Here is a 17,307-nt window from a genome sequence, read left to right as displayed (position 1 = left end):
TACTTGACTCTGTATATCTCTCTATTGTAGCAGGCATGATTCAGATATGGCGTCATAGGCCCCATTCGTTTGTGCTGTTTGCACCTACCTAAGTCACGTGACTCATACGATTGTTTGTGTCCGTGGAGTCAGTGCATCAGCCAATAAAGAGTGGAAAATATTTGGAGCTTCTTTCTTCTCTCATCGTAGAATGCATCTCATTTTGCTCATGTCAAAGTATAACATGAACCTAAGCCAAGTGCCAGGATTAACGGGGGGAATCTGATTCTGTGCAGTACATGTATGCAGGGAAAAATCGAGTCAAATCACAATGGTGGGACTTTTGTGTAGAGAGATCATGGTGACAATTATAGACGAACCAAGACGGCCATGACAGCATTCAGACAAAGAAAAGGAAAACGGTCTAAATGACAAAAAAATGGGGCGAGGAATAACGAGCATATGCGGCGTGAGAGCCGTATTCAATCCAGGCGCCTGCTTGAAAACAGCCAAAGCCCAAGAGCTGTAGACAAAACAGTCATCCAGACTGCCATAGCATGTTCTTATATCATCAATGTGGAAGATTCAGCGAATGTCGACTGGTTCATTTCGTCGACGGGCCGAACATCTCTTCTTCTCTATTTTTTGCTTTTGATTCTGCTGCAAATCATGTCTCATTGGGTGCCGTTAGCCTGAACTCCAGCAGCAGCAGCTTCCGCGTTAGCTGCTGCCATGGCCTTGGCATCAGCCTCATGGAAGACAGCCTGAATGATCTGCTGTTCCTCCGGGCTCAAAACCTTCGTGAGATTCTCATAAAGTTGCGGTTGTTCCTGTTGAAGGCCTAGTAGGGGGGTCCGAATTTAGCCAAAGCGCACCGAACTACATCCGGGGAAGACAACTTACTCATGAACACATGCTTGAACATGCCGTACGGCTCAATCTTGTCCAGTGGTGTCTCAAGCAAACTCTCCTCATCCAGCTCGTCATCGTCGTCGTCAGCAAAGGAGCCGAACTTTTGCGCCTGGGAAATACGGTTAGTGTGATGTTCTCCAGACTAAAATGATGATGTGACTCACCTCCTGGTTCAGGAAATCGAGGTAGGCGGCACTCTCGTCAGGAACGTCACCCTCGACTGCCCCCTCAAGCTCATCCCCTTCGGTCCATTCGACCTCGCCATCCCAGTCATTCTCCTCGTCATCCTCTTCACCTTCGTCGTCGTATGTGAAGTCGGACTCTTTCGTGGCGTCCTCGCGATCTTTTAAAAGCTTAGTAAGATTCGGCGGTAAAAGGAGTCGGGCACTTACTCTTGATTGCTGCAGGTAGGGTCTGGAAGAGTCTGGTGACTCCCTGAAGGAGTCTAGGCCAACCCTGCTGCACACTGGCAGGAACGTCTCCAGCCTTCAGAGTGAGCAGAGAGCTGATCGCTGCAATCGACAGCTTCTTGTCGTGAACACGTCTGAAGTTGTCAATGTGGGAGAACCACGTGCTGAAGAACTTGTTCGTCCAGCCCTTGGATTCCAGAACTTGCAGACTGAGGACAGGGTTGTAGTAGATGGCGTTGATGACCATCTCCATCAAGTGAAGACGGTAGGACTTCGTCCTAGCCTCCCCAGCATCGATGACGCGCATTGGGAGCTCAATGAAGAGGGGGATGTACTGGTCAATGTAGCCGCGCAGATTCAGCATCACGGTCTCCGCGAGTTTGCACCCGCATATCCGGTCGACACCGCCGACTTTCTCGTCCCTGAAGATATCCTCGACCATGCTAACGACGGCCGCAAGGTATGCAGGGTTCTGAACCAGCATTTCTGAGCCATAGGCGACGTAGTTGTCAAGGGCAGGCAGCATATCTTCCAGATACAACTCGGCACCTGCTTTGAAGGTCTTGTGAATAAGCTCAAAAGCCTGCCACATGGTAGGTGAGATGGATTTTGAGGCGAAGGTGCAGCTGTCGATGATCTCAAAGACCTCGTTGTAGAGGTCGTAAAGCTTGTTTTCAAGCGTGATGCTGATAACAGGCATGAGAATCGTCTCAAGATGCAGGAGCACATCAGGGGTGCTCTCGAGAGTCAATATGAGCGTTCCGATGGTCTGCAGAACACCCAAAGCAGTGATGCTCTTATCGTCCAAAAAGTCTCCATATGTGTCTTCTTCGCCCTTAGCAGCGTTTCGTTCCAGCAATTCGCCAACAATACGCATGTACGTATCACGGAGTTGTTCGCTGAGAGCCACAGCAAACGGCGTCAGTTCGGCCGAAAAGACCTCGACAAAGTCCTCCATGACATTGGCGAGAGCGTCCACGTCAACCTCGTTGGCGAGCTTGAGCAGCTGCTGCATAATCTGGGGAATGTTTTGCTGCATCGACGTTCTGATAATGTCATGACGAATGAGGGGCTGCAGAGCAAGAGCGGCCTCCACTCGGACAGGCAGTTCAGGATCGGTCATCGATTCCAAGATATTCCGGTAGATGACCATGAGGTTATTGGGGTCCTGGAAATCGAGCTGCTCGAATTTCTCCAGAGTGTCGCAGGCACGAGCTCTGAGGAAGCCATGAGGACTGCGGAATTCGGGGAAAACGTGACGAACGAAGAAGTATTCGACCTGGTTGGCGATGGGACTCTTCTTGCCCAAAATGACAGAGGCCAGTGAGCCGATCATGCGAAGAGCACCTTCCTTCTCTCGGGGCAGCTTCTGATCGTCCGGAGCAGATTCATACTTGCTAACGACGCTGTTGACGAACGTAAGGATCGAGAAAGTCTGCTTCTTCCGGTTCTTCGTAAGAGCGACCAAGAAATTCGTAGCCGCAACATCCGGCGCCGAAACTTCTTCGTAAAAGTTCAACTTCCGGTGGAGATATTCCGAGGGGTCGGTTTCGAAAAGCTCAATATCCTCGTCCGACTGGCACATGATCGGAAATATGAAGTGAGCGATCAAGTTGTCCATGTGCGGCTTCAGGTGCTCCCACATCGCCTTAGGCTTGACACACTCTTCCAGGAAGATCAAGGTGTAGGCAAGAGCAGGGTTGCTGAGCCATTGTCCCTTCGACACCCACTTGTCAATCTCCTGCAAATATCCCTTGAGAATCTCCGGAGCAAAAGTGCTGATGAACGTCTTCGCGTATTGGGAGTAATCTGGGCTGCTGGACTTGGTCATTGTGGTGGGATTTCCGTATCTAGGGATGCCTGTAAATAAATTGTTCGCCGTCAAACAAAAACGGAAGAAACATCCACTCACCTGATGAACAGACGGTTCAAGTTGGCATACGACCATTTCTTGCACTTCCACCAATGATTGAGTTCCCTCTCTTCCTTGGATTCCATCATGGAATTGGCAGGAGGCTCCTTGGCAATGATTCTCAGGAAGAGTGTGCACCAGTCGACAGTCGCTTGGTGGGTTTGAAGATGAGGCGAAAGCTCGAACTATGATAACCAACAGTCAGCCCTTCCTCCTTTCCCGCAGCAATTGCGTCTGATTTCCGGACCACCCACATAAATAGCATGTTTGTATGACTTGACAACAATCCGGAGCATTTCAGCTGCCTCTAGGCTTTCCTCGTCGACCAATTTCAAGCCAATGTTCAGGAGCTGAGGAAATGAGTGCTCGACAATCTTGTCGAATTCCTCCCTCTTCTCTCCAGCCTTGAACCTGTAAACACGGCAGATGGCGAGCAGACATTGTAGACCAGCGTAGACGGAGTTCGCATCGTTGGTGCCCAGCAACTGAAGGGTAATATCGAGAAAACCCGGCCACTGCTCAGGGAAATCATGCTGAAGGATCTTTTGGAGGAGGGGAACAAGCTGTGCGCGGACATTGGGAGGTGTCGATGCGAGCGCTGGGATCAGCCTCTCTCGGAAGCCGGGCTTTTCAGCCTCTGGAATCGGTGCGCGCAGGGGGCTGTCTTCGACGGGCGACCATCCGCGATTGATTCTGTTCTTCAGGTAGACACCAGCTGCAAGGAATTATTCATCATAAGTTATGTTCAGAGAAAAGCTCGATATTCGATCGATCTTCAAGGGGCCCGAAAAAAAAAAAAATTCTCGGAGTCCAGCGGGGTCAACCTACCCGAAAGTTGAACAGCATTGTTCTGCTCCCCCTGCAAAATATCCAGAAGCGCATTTATGAAGCCGGGTTGTGTCTCAGCCTAGATGATCACCAGTGTTAGATTAATGTGGAGGAGATTCAATGTCGAGCCTCATTCCAGAGTCCTCTCCACACATACATATTTTAAATCCAATTCAGCTTGGCGTCGATTATCCGCATTTGCGTCGAGAGTAGACTGGATGCGGTCTCGGAGAGCTGCAACATCCATTTCGCACCAACAACAGACCCCTGGAAACAAAACTCAAAAACTCCGAATAGAAGAAACCCCGTCACGAGGTGGTGATCCCGAAAGGAAGATGGGGGAGAGAGGAGGAGAGGAGAGGAGGAGAGGGGAGGAGAGGGAAAGGAGATAAGTAGCGGATAATAGATAGTGGTAGAGGAGAAGGATAGGGTGCAGATTATTTCCCAGCAGTTAGTCTAGTATTAACAATCACAGAAAAAAAAGCAGCGCAGAGCAAAGCACAGACTACTAGGACTGGGCCACAAGAAGAAAACATTCAGTGGTTAAAGTTGGGTTTGCTTTTCATGAATTTTGTGCCCGCCCCGCGCCTATCGCAATCGCAGCTAATCAGAATGCTCGCCGCCTCGCGCGGTCAGAGAATTTTCTCCCGAATTAGGTACTGGACTACTAATGCTTCACATTTCCCTAAATTTCAAAATATGAAAGATTCTTATTGTATGGAGCAGGCTGGGTGCGTGGCTGTTCTATGCTCTCACTAATCAAGTCTATCAGAATATCTGTGGTTGTTTTCATCCTTCCGTGGTTATCATCTCGTTGAGATATATCTGCTTATCAATATGATGCAACTCGTTCTGACGAGGAGAAGCAAGGACGATGATCCCTTCTTAAGTATGCTACATGTACAAAGACGCCGCAAAGATGACATCGCGCTTGATCAGCTCCTGCGCCTGTTGCATCTTCGTGTATAACGTCGGATCTCCAACCAGCTTGGCCGCGTTCTTCACTTCGCGACAGGTCTCATCTAGTCGAGTGATCGTCCGAACAATGGTACCTTCCATCACATCCGTCAAGTCTGTGATGCGATTGAAGGACATGCCCTTGGCCCATTCGTAGACTACCTCTGCCAGACCAAAGCGGGGCTGGCTGGCGAAGTCGTTGCTGTCCTCGCTAGACTGAATGACCTGGTATTGGATTTGGAGGTCGTTCACCTTCTCCGAGATCCGAATAATCGACTCCTTGCCCTTTTCCAAACGAGGGGTCAATGTAGGAACGTTCTCTGTCTTCTCCTGGAAGACAAATGCGGACAAGAGCGCAACAATCTCCTCAGGCTCGTATTCGGCCAGGACGTTCTCGAGAATCAACTCCGTCAGTACCAGTTCATCAGCCGAGTGAATCTGTCCATAAATATTAGCTCTACACATCTAGCCTGACGGAAGATTGGATGACTCACCTCACATGCCACTTTGCCCTTCAGTTGAACCCGAGATTGCTCATCAATGAACCCCAGATCTCTTAGCACTTGGATGCGCTGCTCGTAGTCCGGTAGAAGTTGCAGGTTTTGGTCCGACATGAGCTGTTTTAGCTGGGTGATATTCTCCTTCACCTGCCATTCATCGTGTTGCATCTCAAACTGCTCAAAGTCAGTATCAATGTAGTTTACGAAATATCGGTTATACAAGCGATAGCAACTCACATGCTTCAGGAAAGACGGGCACTGTAAGCAGCGGCAAGATTGAGCGATAGCTGCCTGTGCTTGCCGTTTTTCTAGTATGTCTCGCACTTGTAGCTCTTTGATCCGAGCCCAGTCCATCTCATCCCAGACAGGGCTTGTCCAGGAAGCGCAAAGTTTCGAAAGCTCCTTGTCCGCGAATTTAATTGCCTCTGTGTGTTTCCAGTTAGCTTCTGCTACAGTGATGGACACAAAATTCAAACCCAACCTTTCTTGATATTCAGGTACCATGTTGGACCACCCAGTTTCACCATCGTGTTGGTAACACACTCTAGGTCTGAAAGAGGAATCTTGCAAACTTTCAGCGTCATGTCGGCAGCACGAGTCGGCAGAGGTTGTAACAAATGTCGGAATCTTGGAAGGAAGGGCAAAATGTCGCTTGGATGGCGTCTGTGGCTCAATTTGCCGATCTCAAGGACCTGTATGCTAGGAGTAGCACCCCCTCCAACACCTTCTCTAACAATGATACCTGCAGTTCGGAAACCATCCTATGAAAGGTTCAGTCAATGCGAGAATAGAAGGTAATAACATCCACCGTCCGACTAACCTTTCGATAAACAACAAGCCGCTTTGGCATGAAGAGACGCTTTCCGACAGGAGAGGCAAGTAGACCAACGTGAAGCTCGCTCGTCAGCTTCTCATACTCGATAGCTGCATCATGGCAGGCCACCAGGTCAATGTCGCAGATATCGCAAGGTTCTCGTTTGATCTTCGCCAGACTTGCTTCAGAAAGCTGGACCTGTTTCTCATGCTCCGGCAGCAAAGCCTGAGTGGCATTTTCACTGAAGCTTCGCTTGATCATCTCCTCAATCTTCAGAGCTTCCACACGCAAGAGGTTCAAAATCATGTTGTAAGTGAGTCTGAACTGAGACCGGAGTTTTGTCGGGTCACCAAGGATCATCTTCCTCAAAGCACCAGCAGGAGGTGCCTCGTCTCTACCGGCGTTCACTATGATGACGTATCCAACAGTGTCAAGACCTCTCCGTCCAGCACGTCCTGCCATCTGAGTATACTCTCCTGGCAAGAGATCTCTAAAGCCCCTACCGTCGTGCTTTCGGAATCCGGAGAAAACGACCGTCCGCGTGGGCAGATTGAGACCCATTGCAAACGTCTCCGTAGCGAAAAGAATCTTGACCAACGATTTTGCGAACAAAATTTCCACAATTTCTTTCATGATTGGCAGAAGACCACCATGGTGAACAGCGATACCTCTGCTTAGCAGCTCTCGCAGTCGAAGAATTTGTGGCAGCGTTCTGTCTTCTGGCTTGAGTCGGGTCAGGGACTTTTCGATAAACATGTGAATCAAACTCTTCTCGGAAGAATTGCAGAAATCTTGATTGGAGAGTGAGTCGGCATTCTCTTCACACCTCTTTTTCGAGAAAACAAAGATACAGCCCGGAAGCAAGTTCTCTTTTCGAAGGTGCCCCACGAGCTGTACCCAGATTGTCTTGTCCTGAGCAGCCGTTGTTCGTCCTCCACCTCGTCCTGTACGAGCGATATTGCCAGTACCCCTGTTCGCTGGCTGGCCTCTGCCGCGAGGAGCACCGCCCCGCTGAGCGTTTCCGCGAGGAGCCCCTCTACCGGCAGGTTGCCCACGTCCTCTGCCTTGCTGTCCTCCGCGCTGTGCTTGAGACTGAGCTTGAGCTTCGGCGGCCTTTTGAGCTTTGATTTTATCTCTGCCGGAGATGACGTTGTCTGCTTCTTTCCAGCCACTCTCGAGAAAACGCTTGTTCGAGTCGACAATTTTGTACTTGTCTTTGCCTGCCCAGAGATAGTGCTCCAGTGGAACAGGACGTTTGGCGGTGGAGATGACGTAGATATCCTTCTTCTTCGTACGACCAATCCAGGAGGCAAATTCATAGGTGTTGGGAACTGTAGCGGAGAGCAGGATGAGAGTAACATGCTCCGGAAGCATGATGATGACTTCCTCCCATACAACACCTCGTTCGAGATCATTCACATAGTGCACTTCGTCAAAGATCACAAATTCAACATCTCTGATCAGATCCGCGCCCCGGTAGAGCATACTCCGCAAGATCTCGGTAGTCATGATCAGGCAGCTGGCCTCCGGGTTGATTTGAACATCTCCGGTGAGGATTCCAACATCGTCGAACTCAGTTCTGAAGTCTCTGAACTTTTGATTGCTCAGAGCTTTGATAGGAGATGTGTAAATCGCCTTGGTCATATGCTTCGAGGCCAGAGCGATAGCGTATTCTGCAACGACGGTTTTACCAGCTGATGTATGAGCCGCGACAAAGACTGAATCGCCATTCTCGAGATGATACACTGCTTCCTTCTGGAAGGTATCAAGCTCAAATGGCCACTCCCGAGCCATGTCGGGCACGAGTTCATGGAAATTAGGGATGTGTTTATTGACGTCCACGACGTGAGCCCACTCTCTGCCACCCTGCCTTTGCTTGACGCCGCCGAGCAATGGCGCCCGAGGCTCCAGGGCCGGGAACTCGACGGGGAGGAGAGAATCGATATCTTCCTCCTCGCCACTCAATTCATCATCCTCGTCAATCTTCACCCCACCTTCAACATCCGAGGCGGCGTCTTCATCTCGCTCCACATGGAGATCGCTTTCTTCTTGCTGGAGGGCATGCTCAACTTCCTCGTCACCCTCCGCTGCTTCCTTGGTTTTAGCTGCCTCGAATTTCAACCCGCGGGAAAAGCCCGGCGGAATCCCCAAAAGGCCACCCTCGGCTCCAAAATTGATAATGCGGTCGAGACCGGACTGTTTGCCACCAGTTCTTGAGCGTTCCGCAGCCTGTGCTTCGGATTCCATTTCAGCAATAGCCTCGACACCATCGAGTCCGCCCGGCGCAAAGGGAAAGAATCCTGCCGCGCCTCTCACGAAGTCAGCACGACCCGCGGGCCTGCGGAGGAGAGACGTCGAATTTTTGGCGTTGGCCGCCGCAGCGGGGACCGTGACTTCGTGGTAACCAGTGACTCGACCCTCCAGACCTTCCCGGGTAAAACGAACAATTGTGCGTGTTTGGGTGGGAGCAACCTCGTAGAGGTCCGTGTAATCAGTGGAGACATCCCATCGCCTGCAAGCATCGTTAGTAATACAAGCCAGGCGTAGGTTGTCAAAACAAACTTTTGAAGGCGGTTGAGCCATTCTGTGCTGAATCGTGGTGACGGTGTCAAAAACTCTGTCTCTAATTCAGCTTTGAGGTCTGAGGCACTCTGTCGTGGCCGCTGGCGAGGACCACGGTGTCTGTAGGTTCCATTTTCCTCTTCAGCAAGCTGAGCATCGAAAGCTGACCCGCTTAAATTCGCGGAATCGAGGTCCAGGCCGGCCAAGGTTGAGGCCAACGTTTCCGCCATTGGGAGAAGCCGTGCAGAGAGATGTCAGGACTAAAAATCCGCCTGGTATCCCTGAGATTCAGCGCAGCGTTTCTTGAGTTGAGGGATGTTCGATCTGGAAACCCAGAATAGTTGGAACAACCCTCCACTCCAGATTCACAGTCACGTGGCCTACCTGTGAATACTATTGACAATGGTTTATGCTGGGAGGGGAAATAATTGACACAAGGAAGACGGCTCTAAGCAGCTAATATTCATAAATGAGTGAGGAGATAAGAAGCAAGCAACTGTACGAGCAGGTGGTGTATCATCAAATGGCGGCGTTGAATGGCAGTAACGCTAGACTTAAAGCGAGTCCACACACAACTTTCGCTGACGTCGTGTGGGGACTGTAGTAATCCTCCTTCCTGGTCTAATACTGCTACTTGTTGATCACTATCAAGCAGTTGGGATTTGTGTCTCTCTCCTTCAAGGTCTCTACTGTCCTGTTTATTATTCCACATATCGTAGTAATTTATGTATCAGATGACTTGAGCAGACTTTTCTGCCACACCGTATATCCAGCAGCTATTCCTGCATACAAAAATGACCATATACAGTCGCCGTAAACGCCATGCATAGGTGCAGTATGCCAACTGAACCATTCATGCAAAGTTAAAGGGCTTATACACATGCATACTCAAGTCAGTGTGCAAGGACGAATGTCTCCAAATGAGAAAAGAAACCTGTGGCAAAGCTGATTGATGGGCTTTCCTCGGTTCGCTATACTGCTCCGTAAGGATGGACACAACGGAGCCTATCTCTTCAGATGTAACGAGGCCAGGACGACGAGAGGGAGATCAACAAAAGTTTGAAGTAAGACGAAGAAGACGAAGAAGAATCATGACGAAAAGGACGAGGAATTGCATCGTTGAGCTGTTTCCAGCTCACCATATAGATAGTAAATCATCAGATGTGGATGATAGAGCCCATGTTTTTGAAAATGCTCCTCTCATCGATAGGAGATAATGGGGAATGTCTTTCGGTCAGCTGTATTGATCTGGAATTCGAAAATGCCATCTACTGTGGCAATATACCTGTTCAAGTCAGTTTTCCTACTTGAGCTTGGAACAGAGAAAGGCCTGGTCTCACAGTGTCCTTCCGTCAGCGCCGAACCCCAATCCAGCCGTGCTACCTGACTCCAGGTCTCTAGTTCCGGACCCTAGACCCCTGTCTGGGAGCTCGTTCAAGACGCTCCTGATCCATCTAGGAGAGCGTGTCTGTTCAAAGCCCAAGAGCTGTTGCCGGTATCGTTGTTCACGTTGATTGTTTCTATTTTGCGCCTCGTTGATAATTTGTCGTTGCCTTCGAAGACGCTCTGCAGCGACATTAGTCCTCAACTCCGAAGTTGACAGACGTCCCAAGTCATGCCGACTATCGGATGCCGTCAGTCGCGAAGCGCTAGAATGATCAATGGTGGCAGACGGGCGAGCTGGGGATTCATGAGCCCGACTCTCCGAACCTACTTCACTATTAGAGCTGCTCGGACCATCGGCATTGGGGTCTGCAGCATGCGAGCGATCAAGGAATGCGGCAGACTGAAATTCTGACGGTGAAGCTGTCCAGGTCAGAGTGAGACTTGGCTGCGGTCCAACATTAGATCCTGTTCCAATCACTGTTCTATTACCCTCGGGATATTCCTGTGGAAGAGTCACAGGGTTGTCGCGCCCTGCATTCAAGTTCCGGTTGGGAATTCTCGTATGGCTAAGGTAGTTTTCCCGAAACGTATCAATAAGAGCGTCACTTCGGTGTGGTGGCGAGGTAGGACGGGATGACCGATGAGTGCCTTCTGTGGAGCCTTGGATATGTGAGCGAGGTACAGGGTGCGGTTGGGCGTTGACCCTTGCTCGCCGTTCAGTCAGGCCTTCTTCTAACCTGGACGTCCAACGTGCTGTATTCAAAAATTCCACAATCAGCCTCTCCCTCTGTGTGAGGTCCTGTATCAAGCTCTCACGCAAAGGAGAATTATCCGCCCCATTTCCCCGCTCATTTGAAGCACGCTCGATTGAATCGAGAATAGCCCGGTGGGTTGCATCCGTTCCATGCCGAGAGTCAGCGAGAACCCGACCGTCAAGGTCATATTCGAGTTCTTCAGAGTCATCCAGTACCGGTTCCGTATATACTTCTTGCAAGTCCGGGTCGTTCATATCTAGATTTAGAATCTGTCTGCGTATAAAAGTCTGGCGAACATCCGCAACCCCGGCTCGTCCTTTGTCTTCAAGCCACACTAGGAGGTCCCAAGGCTCAGGTGCAAAAGCCATGCATCGCACAGCACCACCGTTACAGCACTGTCTTGAGGAGTTGAAACTGCATATTATCGCATTCTTACCGTCTGGCTCGCCCGCCGGGTTTCGAACTGTGGCCACGTCGAACACTGTAATAACTCCGGACTGTGAACCGATAGCGCACAATCGACTGAACGGAGAGAATGCAACAGTGAAACAGCAGCCATCGTCGAAGCGTGTGCCAATATCCATCTCTATGCAACGGATGAGGTCCCAATCCCACGCGGGAAGCTTCTCACCGTTCTCTGTCAGAACCGTTGTCTCCAAATCACAAGTAACGTCGTAGAAATATGCATGAGTCTCATCTCCAACCGCAGCAAGCAGAGTGGAGTCCGGTGACATAATAGCATAATTCATGCATGCTTGGTGATGAAGGACCTTGAGGACTTTCGACCGAGTCAGGGAATAGATGGTGACAGTCTTGTCATTATTACTACGGCATATTCAGCACCAACTGTCAGATCGGGAGTTTTCCATGGTGGAAATACCTTAGGACCATAATGTCCTCATCGGCGAATCCCTTGTCGGCACCGGGCAACCGGTGAATAGTCACCGAGTTCACAATACTGCCACCAAACTTGTGCAACTGTACCTCGGGCATAAGCGGCCTTGAAGCCTGGCGAGTTGACTCGGACTCTCCTCGAGACGGCCAAGGAGAGGAAAGCCTTGTCGGAGGTTCCAAGTTGATGGGTAAGGCAGTATCAACATCTGAGGACTGAAAAACAGGTGTATCGCCACGCGCAGCCTCATTAGCAATCCGTACAAAGGCACACTCTCCATTGTCGGAGCCCCCAACACCTATCCAACCATAACCCGCGGTGAGGCATTTCGGCTCGAACGGTATGACCGCTATTGTCTCTCGCTTTTGGGACGAAATGTGGATGGAATATATCACTCTGTCAGCGACTAAATAGATCCTGTCCGGGTCGGCGGTACTGATATAGTTCCGAAGTTGTTGGTGGCTACGGTACTGTTAGCGCGGCCCATTCATGCGACAAGCCAGTGAAGCAGAGTGACAGACAAGTTGGGTATTTTGAAAGGGAAAAATCGGCGTTTTGTTGCAAGGATCAGTGACTCAGTTGAGTGATGTCTAATTAGACCGACGGTGTTAGTTAAGTGAAGTCGAAACAAGCCAATACTAGAGGCGGGTGTGGACCAACGAAAGAGTAGAATCTGTAGTCATGATGGTTCAGTCAAGATCACGATGACATTGTTGGAGCGGGACTGTGGTAGACGCCGCGGCTACGGAGCGGACTGTAGAGAGGAGACGAGGAAGATGACGATGATGAATATGATAGAGGTAGGTAGTGTTGTAAGTGGCGATGGACAAATTGCGAAGGTGCCTTCTGCCCGTGAGATGAGGTACCCTACAACCTGGTAGTAGCAAGCACCCGAACCCAAGGTAGGTAGTTGTTGAATTAATGAATTCCTGGGCTGGGGACCAGAATCGGAAGATAATTGCTGTTGTTGCTAATGCGACTACCTAGGTATTGGATCATCGTCGACCATAAATTTAGCTAGGGTAAGATAGATAAGAGGTATAGGTAAGGTAAGGTAGTAAGGTAGCAGTGGTAGTGTGACTGAGAGTGACGACTTGGGGATGGTCGAGGCCTGGGGGTTGTGATCACTGGCCCAGAGCTGATGACGTAAGACTTGTCACAGACAAATCCGGGGGAACCTTCAGCGAATAATGGGCTGGCCAATCTTCCATTCCATTTGCATCTCGAAATCATCCTGCCGAGTCTCCGGAATTAGACTGGTCTAGTGCCTATACCAGGGGTAGTAGATGCATCCAGCACGTTGAGGAAAGCCTGATGAATTCTATGTAATCTGCCCGCAGGCCCGTGGACAACAGATTCTCTCTGTACGCAGGGAAAGCACCAAGATCGCATATCATGCATTTGCTGTAGTGGAACTAATTTTCATTTATAGAATGACATATTTTGCGCCTACTTAGCCACAGAGCTATCTTTTGAACATCAAAGCAGTCTGTTCCAGTTATCAGCACGTGAGTATGCCCATCTGCAGTTTCTTGAGGGGATCTTGTCTGTCATACCGGGAGGCGGAATGCTAGTGAGATCTCCAAGTCACATAAGCTCATAGCACTCGTTGGGAAAGTCTCCTTGGAACTTAGCATTAAGAAGTTGTAGATCATGCTGTCAATAATAATGCTGGCCTCGGAAGAGACTCCGGCGTAATAAGATACTTCAGATTTGCCACAGCACTATAGGATTCCATCCTCTACCAGACATAACCAGATTTCTCTGCCGGTTTCCGGCACTTTTGCTGTGTCCCACTAGTATAGGAGACGGATATTCGGTAGGGCTGATATTGGCATGGTACTCTATAGTCCTCTTAAGCAGAGAAGCTATATTAAGGTCTACTTCATGCTTGTTGCCTTTTCCGCTGTGTGAAGGTATACAAGGAATCTTATCACTACACAGATCAATCCAGATATCATCTATGCTAGGGCCATTGCAAGGTTTCTTCGTGTAGATGGTATAAAACTTTTCTTGTAAGCAAAACAAAGCATAGGCTGGAGCTACATTAGCATTGAAATGATATCTCAGGTTCTGCGTTCATGCCGTCCAATTAACCCCCATGGCCAGTCATTCTCCTATAACACTTGGACACTGAGAGGAAGATGCAGCATAATGTAGCATATTGGACATTCAAATATTAAGAGAAAGTGAAGATATGCAAGAGCAATTGACTTGCTCATTTTGCCTTGACTCTGTCACCAGGCTCAGTACAGTACCTTACCTTTGAGACTTAGGACCAAGAATTTTAGAGGGCCATCTCTCACAGCTGGTGATTGGTCCGGGTAGGAGGCGGTCTAAGGGTAACTCGGCTATCATTGGGTGGACAGGTATGTTGCCATGATTCTACCAACTTCGACGACGGGCCGAAGCTCTCCGTGCAATTTCTACTACTACCTCGCCCTTCTCCCTTCTTCCTTTTCAAGTCTCTTTTTCCCCGGACATAAAAAAATTCATCTATCACCTTTCCTCTTCTCAACCTCCCGTCACCTCTCCCTACCTCTCTTTCTCTATATCGTACTCCCTTCGATTGAATCGACCGGAGCTCTCGCTAGTTTCTTCTTTTTGAGTTTCTGTATTATTTAAATACCTTTTAATCAAGTCACCATGATGTCCTCTCGTCTCGTCCGCGCTGTATGTTGTCCTCTTCCGAAACAATCATCACAAGCTCGATTCTCTAGACTAACCCTTGGTTTTTTCTTTCAGTTGCCGCGTACTGTCCGCACCCCTGCTTTCAGAGTTCCCAGCGCCTCTTTCCGCAGATGGAACTCCACTGAGGGTGAGAAGGTTAAGGGCCAGGTCATCGGTATCGATCTGGGTATGTTATTGTGGCAGTATTCATTCTTGAGACCTTCCATCTGACAGCATTTCCCAGGTACCACAAACTCGGCCGTCGCCATCATGGAGGGCAAGACCCCCAAGATCATTGAGAACGCAGAAGGTACGTTTTTTTAAAAAAATTTTTTATGCTGTCATTTGACTGGATGCACGAATCCGAAGCATCTGCCGCGATTCTGGTGTATGGCAGTTTAGCTGACTTTATATGAAAAGGTGCCAGAACAACACCCTCCGTTGTTGCTTTCGCCCAGGATGGTGAGCGTCTGGTCGGTATTGCTGCCAAGCGTCAGGCCGTTGTCAACCCTGAGAACACTTTGTTTGCCACCAAGCGTCTCATCGGTCGCAAGTTCACCGATCCCGAGGTCCAGCGTGACATCAAGGAGGTCCCCTACAAGATCGTTCAGCACACCAACGGCGATGCCTGGGTTGAGGCTCGTGGTCAGAAGTACTCGCCATCTCAGATTGGTGGTTTCGTCCTCCAGAAGATGAAGGAGACTGCTGAGAACTACCTCAGCAAGCCCGTCAAGAACGCTGTCGTCACTGTTCCCGCTTATTTCAACGACTCTCAGCGTCAGGCTACCAAGGACGCTGGTCAGATCGCTGGTCTGAACGTTCTCCGTGTTGTTAACGAACCTACCGCTGCTGCCCTTGCCTACGGTCTGGAGAAGGAGGCCGACCGTGTTGTCGCCGTCTATGATCTTGGTGGTGGTACTTTCGATATCTCCGTTCTGGAGATCCAGAAGGGTGTGTTCGAGGTCAAGTCCACTAACGGTGACACCCACCTTGGTGGTGAGGACTTTGATATCCACCTGGTTCGCCACATTGTCCAGCAGTTCAAGAAGGACTCTGGCCTTGATCTCTCCAACGACCGCATGGCTATCCAGCGTATTCGTGAGGCCGCTGAGAAGGCTAAGATCGAGCTTTCTTCCTCCCTTCAGACCGAGATCAACCTGCCCTTCATCACTGCCGATGCTAGCGGCGCTAAGCACATCAACCTCAAGATGACTCGCTCTCAGCTTGAGTCCCTCGTCGACCCCCTGATCAACCGCACCATTGACCCCGTCCGCAAGGCTCTCAAGGATGCCAACCTTCAGGCCAGCGACATTCAGGATATCATCCTGGTTGGTGGTATGACTCGTATGCCCAAGGTTGCCGAGTCCGTTAAGTCCATGTTCGGTCGTGACCCCGCCAAGTCTGTTAACCCTGACGAGGCTGTTGCCATCGGTGCTGCCATCCAGGGTGCCGTCCTGGCTGGTGAGGTTACTGATGTTCTGCTGCTCGATGTCACTCCCCTGTCCCTCGGTATCGAGACTCTGGGTGGTGTCTTCACTCGTCTGATCAACCGCAATACTACCATCCCCACCAAGAAGTCCCAGACCTTCTCCACCGCCGCTGATTTCCAGACTGCTGTCGAGATCAAGGTGTTCCAGGGTGAGCGTGAGCTTGTCAAGGACAACAAGCTGCTTGGAAACTTCCAGCTTGTTGGTATCCCTCCCGCCCACCGTGGTGTTCCCCAGATCGAGGTCACCTTCGACATTGATGCCGATTCCATTGTCCACGTTGCCGCCAAGGACAAGTCCACTGGCAAGGACCAGTCCATCACCATTGCCTCTGGCTCTGGTCTCTCTGACGCTGAGATTCAGTCGATGGTTGAGGATGCTGAGAAGTACGGTGAGCAGGACAAGGAGCGCAAGGCTGCCATCGAGGCTGCCAACCGTGCCGACAGTGTTCTGAACGACACCGAGAAGGCTCTCAAGGAGTTCGAGGACCGTCTTGACAAGGCCGAGGCCGAGCAGATCCGCGAGAAGATCGTCACTCTGCGTGAGTTCGTTGCCAAGAACCAGACTGGTGAGGGTACCGCCACTGCTGAGGAGCTCAAGCAGAAGACCGATGAGCTCCAGACTGCCAGCTTGACCCTCTTTGACAAGATGCACAAGGCTCAGTCTGAGCAGCAGCAGCAGCAGTCTCAGGGCCAGCAGGGTGAGAACAAGGCCTAAATGTACCACCAATTATATTTGAGCGACATATTCAAAAGTCAATGGGTGATCTTTTGCGATTGTTTCTCCATCAACCTCTTCCTCTCTTCACCTCTGTCTTAACACGTGTATGACATGTATACATATTGATAGCTTTGATGTTTTTTACCCTTTTCATGTACTCTTCCTCTTGGTGTATGGGTGTTTACATTTCCTTTTCTGCCTTCATACCTCTTGGGTCGGGTGAGCATACTTCGAGATTTCGTTTTTCTATGGGAGGCAGTCCTTTGCAAAGGTTTCAAGGATTGCTTAAAGTGTAACTTAATGACATGACGGCTGGGAACCACAAAACGGATGTGGTGGGCTTGGCTATCAGGAGCATACAATATGAAAATTCTCCTCTCTGTTCGAATATCACAAATATTTAAATGATGAACCTTCAATAAGTCGCTTTATTACATTGGATACATCTCGGTTCGGGAAAAGGTCAGCACTGTTCTTTGCCTACTGTTTGCTAGCGGAAGAATCGCAAGTGGACCTCTTGGAC

The 17,307-nt window shown here is 49.9% G+C and overlaps 4 protein-coding genes across 4 annotated transcripts; 1 reads left to right on the top strand and 3 right to left on the bottom strand.

Annotated features, from left to right (window-relative positions):
• Positions 1 to 653: 653 nt before the first annotated feature.
• Positions 654 to 4,288, bottom strand: CDV56_107426 (putative nonsense-mediated mRNA decay protein (Nmd5); the record flags this gene model as incomplete). The annotated part of the gene is made up of 8 exons (XM_026761045.1): positions 654 to 820; positions 883 to 1,000; positions 1,056 to 1,234; positions 1,284 to 3,151; positions 3,214 to 3,398; positions 3,468 to 3,928; positions 4,042 to 4,120; positions 4,199 to 4,288. 8 exons carry the CDS (start codon positions 4,286 to 4,288, stop codon positions 654 to 656), a joined length of 3,147 nt encoding a protein of 1,048 aa, XP_026614623.1.
• Positions 4,289 to 4,935: 647 nt separating this feature from the next.
• On the bottom strand, positions 4,936 to 9,104 carry CDV56_107200 (SKI complex RNA helicase subunit SKI2; the record flags this gene model as incomplete). The annotated part of the gene is made up of 6 exons (XM_026760819.1): positions 4,936 to 5,436; positions 5,493 to 5,672; positions 5,736 to 5,923; positions 5,980 to 6,259; positions 6,319 to 8,824; positions 8,875 to 9,104. 6 exons carry the CDS (start codon positions 9,102 to 9,104, stop codon positions 4,936 to 4,938), a joined length of 3,885 nt encoding a protein of 1,294 aa, XP_026614622.1.
• A 1,106-nt stretch (positions 9,105 to 10,210) lies between these two features.
• On the bottom strand, positions 10,211 to 12,590 carry CDV56_107033 (uncharacterized protein; the record flags this gene model as incomplete). The annotated part of the gene is made up of 3 exons (XM_026760652.1): positions 10,211 to 11,840; positions 11,896 to 12,369; positions 12,547 to 12,590. 3 exons carry the CDS (start codon positions 12,588 to 12,590, stop codon positions 10,211 to 10,213), a joined length of 2,148 nt encoding a protein of 715 aa, XP_026614621.1.
• A 1,963-nt stretch (positions 12,591 to 14,553) lies between these two features.
• CDV56_106814 (Hsp70 family protein) lies at positions 14,554 to 16,781 on the top strand (the record flags this gene model as incomplete). Its single annotated transcript, XM_026760433.1, has 4 exons — positions 14,554 to 14,580; positions 14,653 to 14,764; positions 14,822 to 14,887; positions 14,998 to 16,781. 4 exons carry the CDS (start codon positions 14,554 to 14,556, stop codon positions 16,779 to 16,781), a joined length of 1,989 nt encoding a protein of 662 aa, XP_026614620.1.
• Positions 16,782 to 17,307: the final 526 nt, after the last annotated feature.

The sequence above is a fragment of the Aspergillus thermomutatus genome, assembly GCF_002237265.1.
Source record: "Aspergillus thermomutatus strain HMR AF 39 chromosome Unknown NODE_89, whole genome shotgun sequence".
In the NCBI taxonomy this organism is placed as follows: Eukaryota; Fungi; Ascomycota; class Eurotiomycetes; order Eurotiales; family Aspergillaceae; genus Aspergillus; species Aspergillus thermomutatus.
Note: the sequence above shows the minus strand (reverse complement) of the source record. Positions and strands in the feature narration are given on the sequence as shown.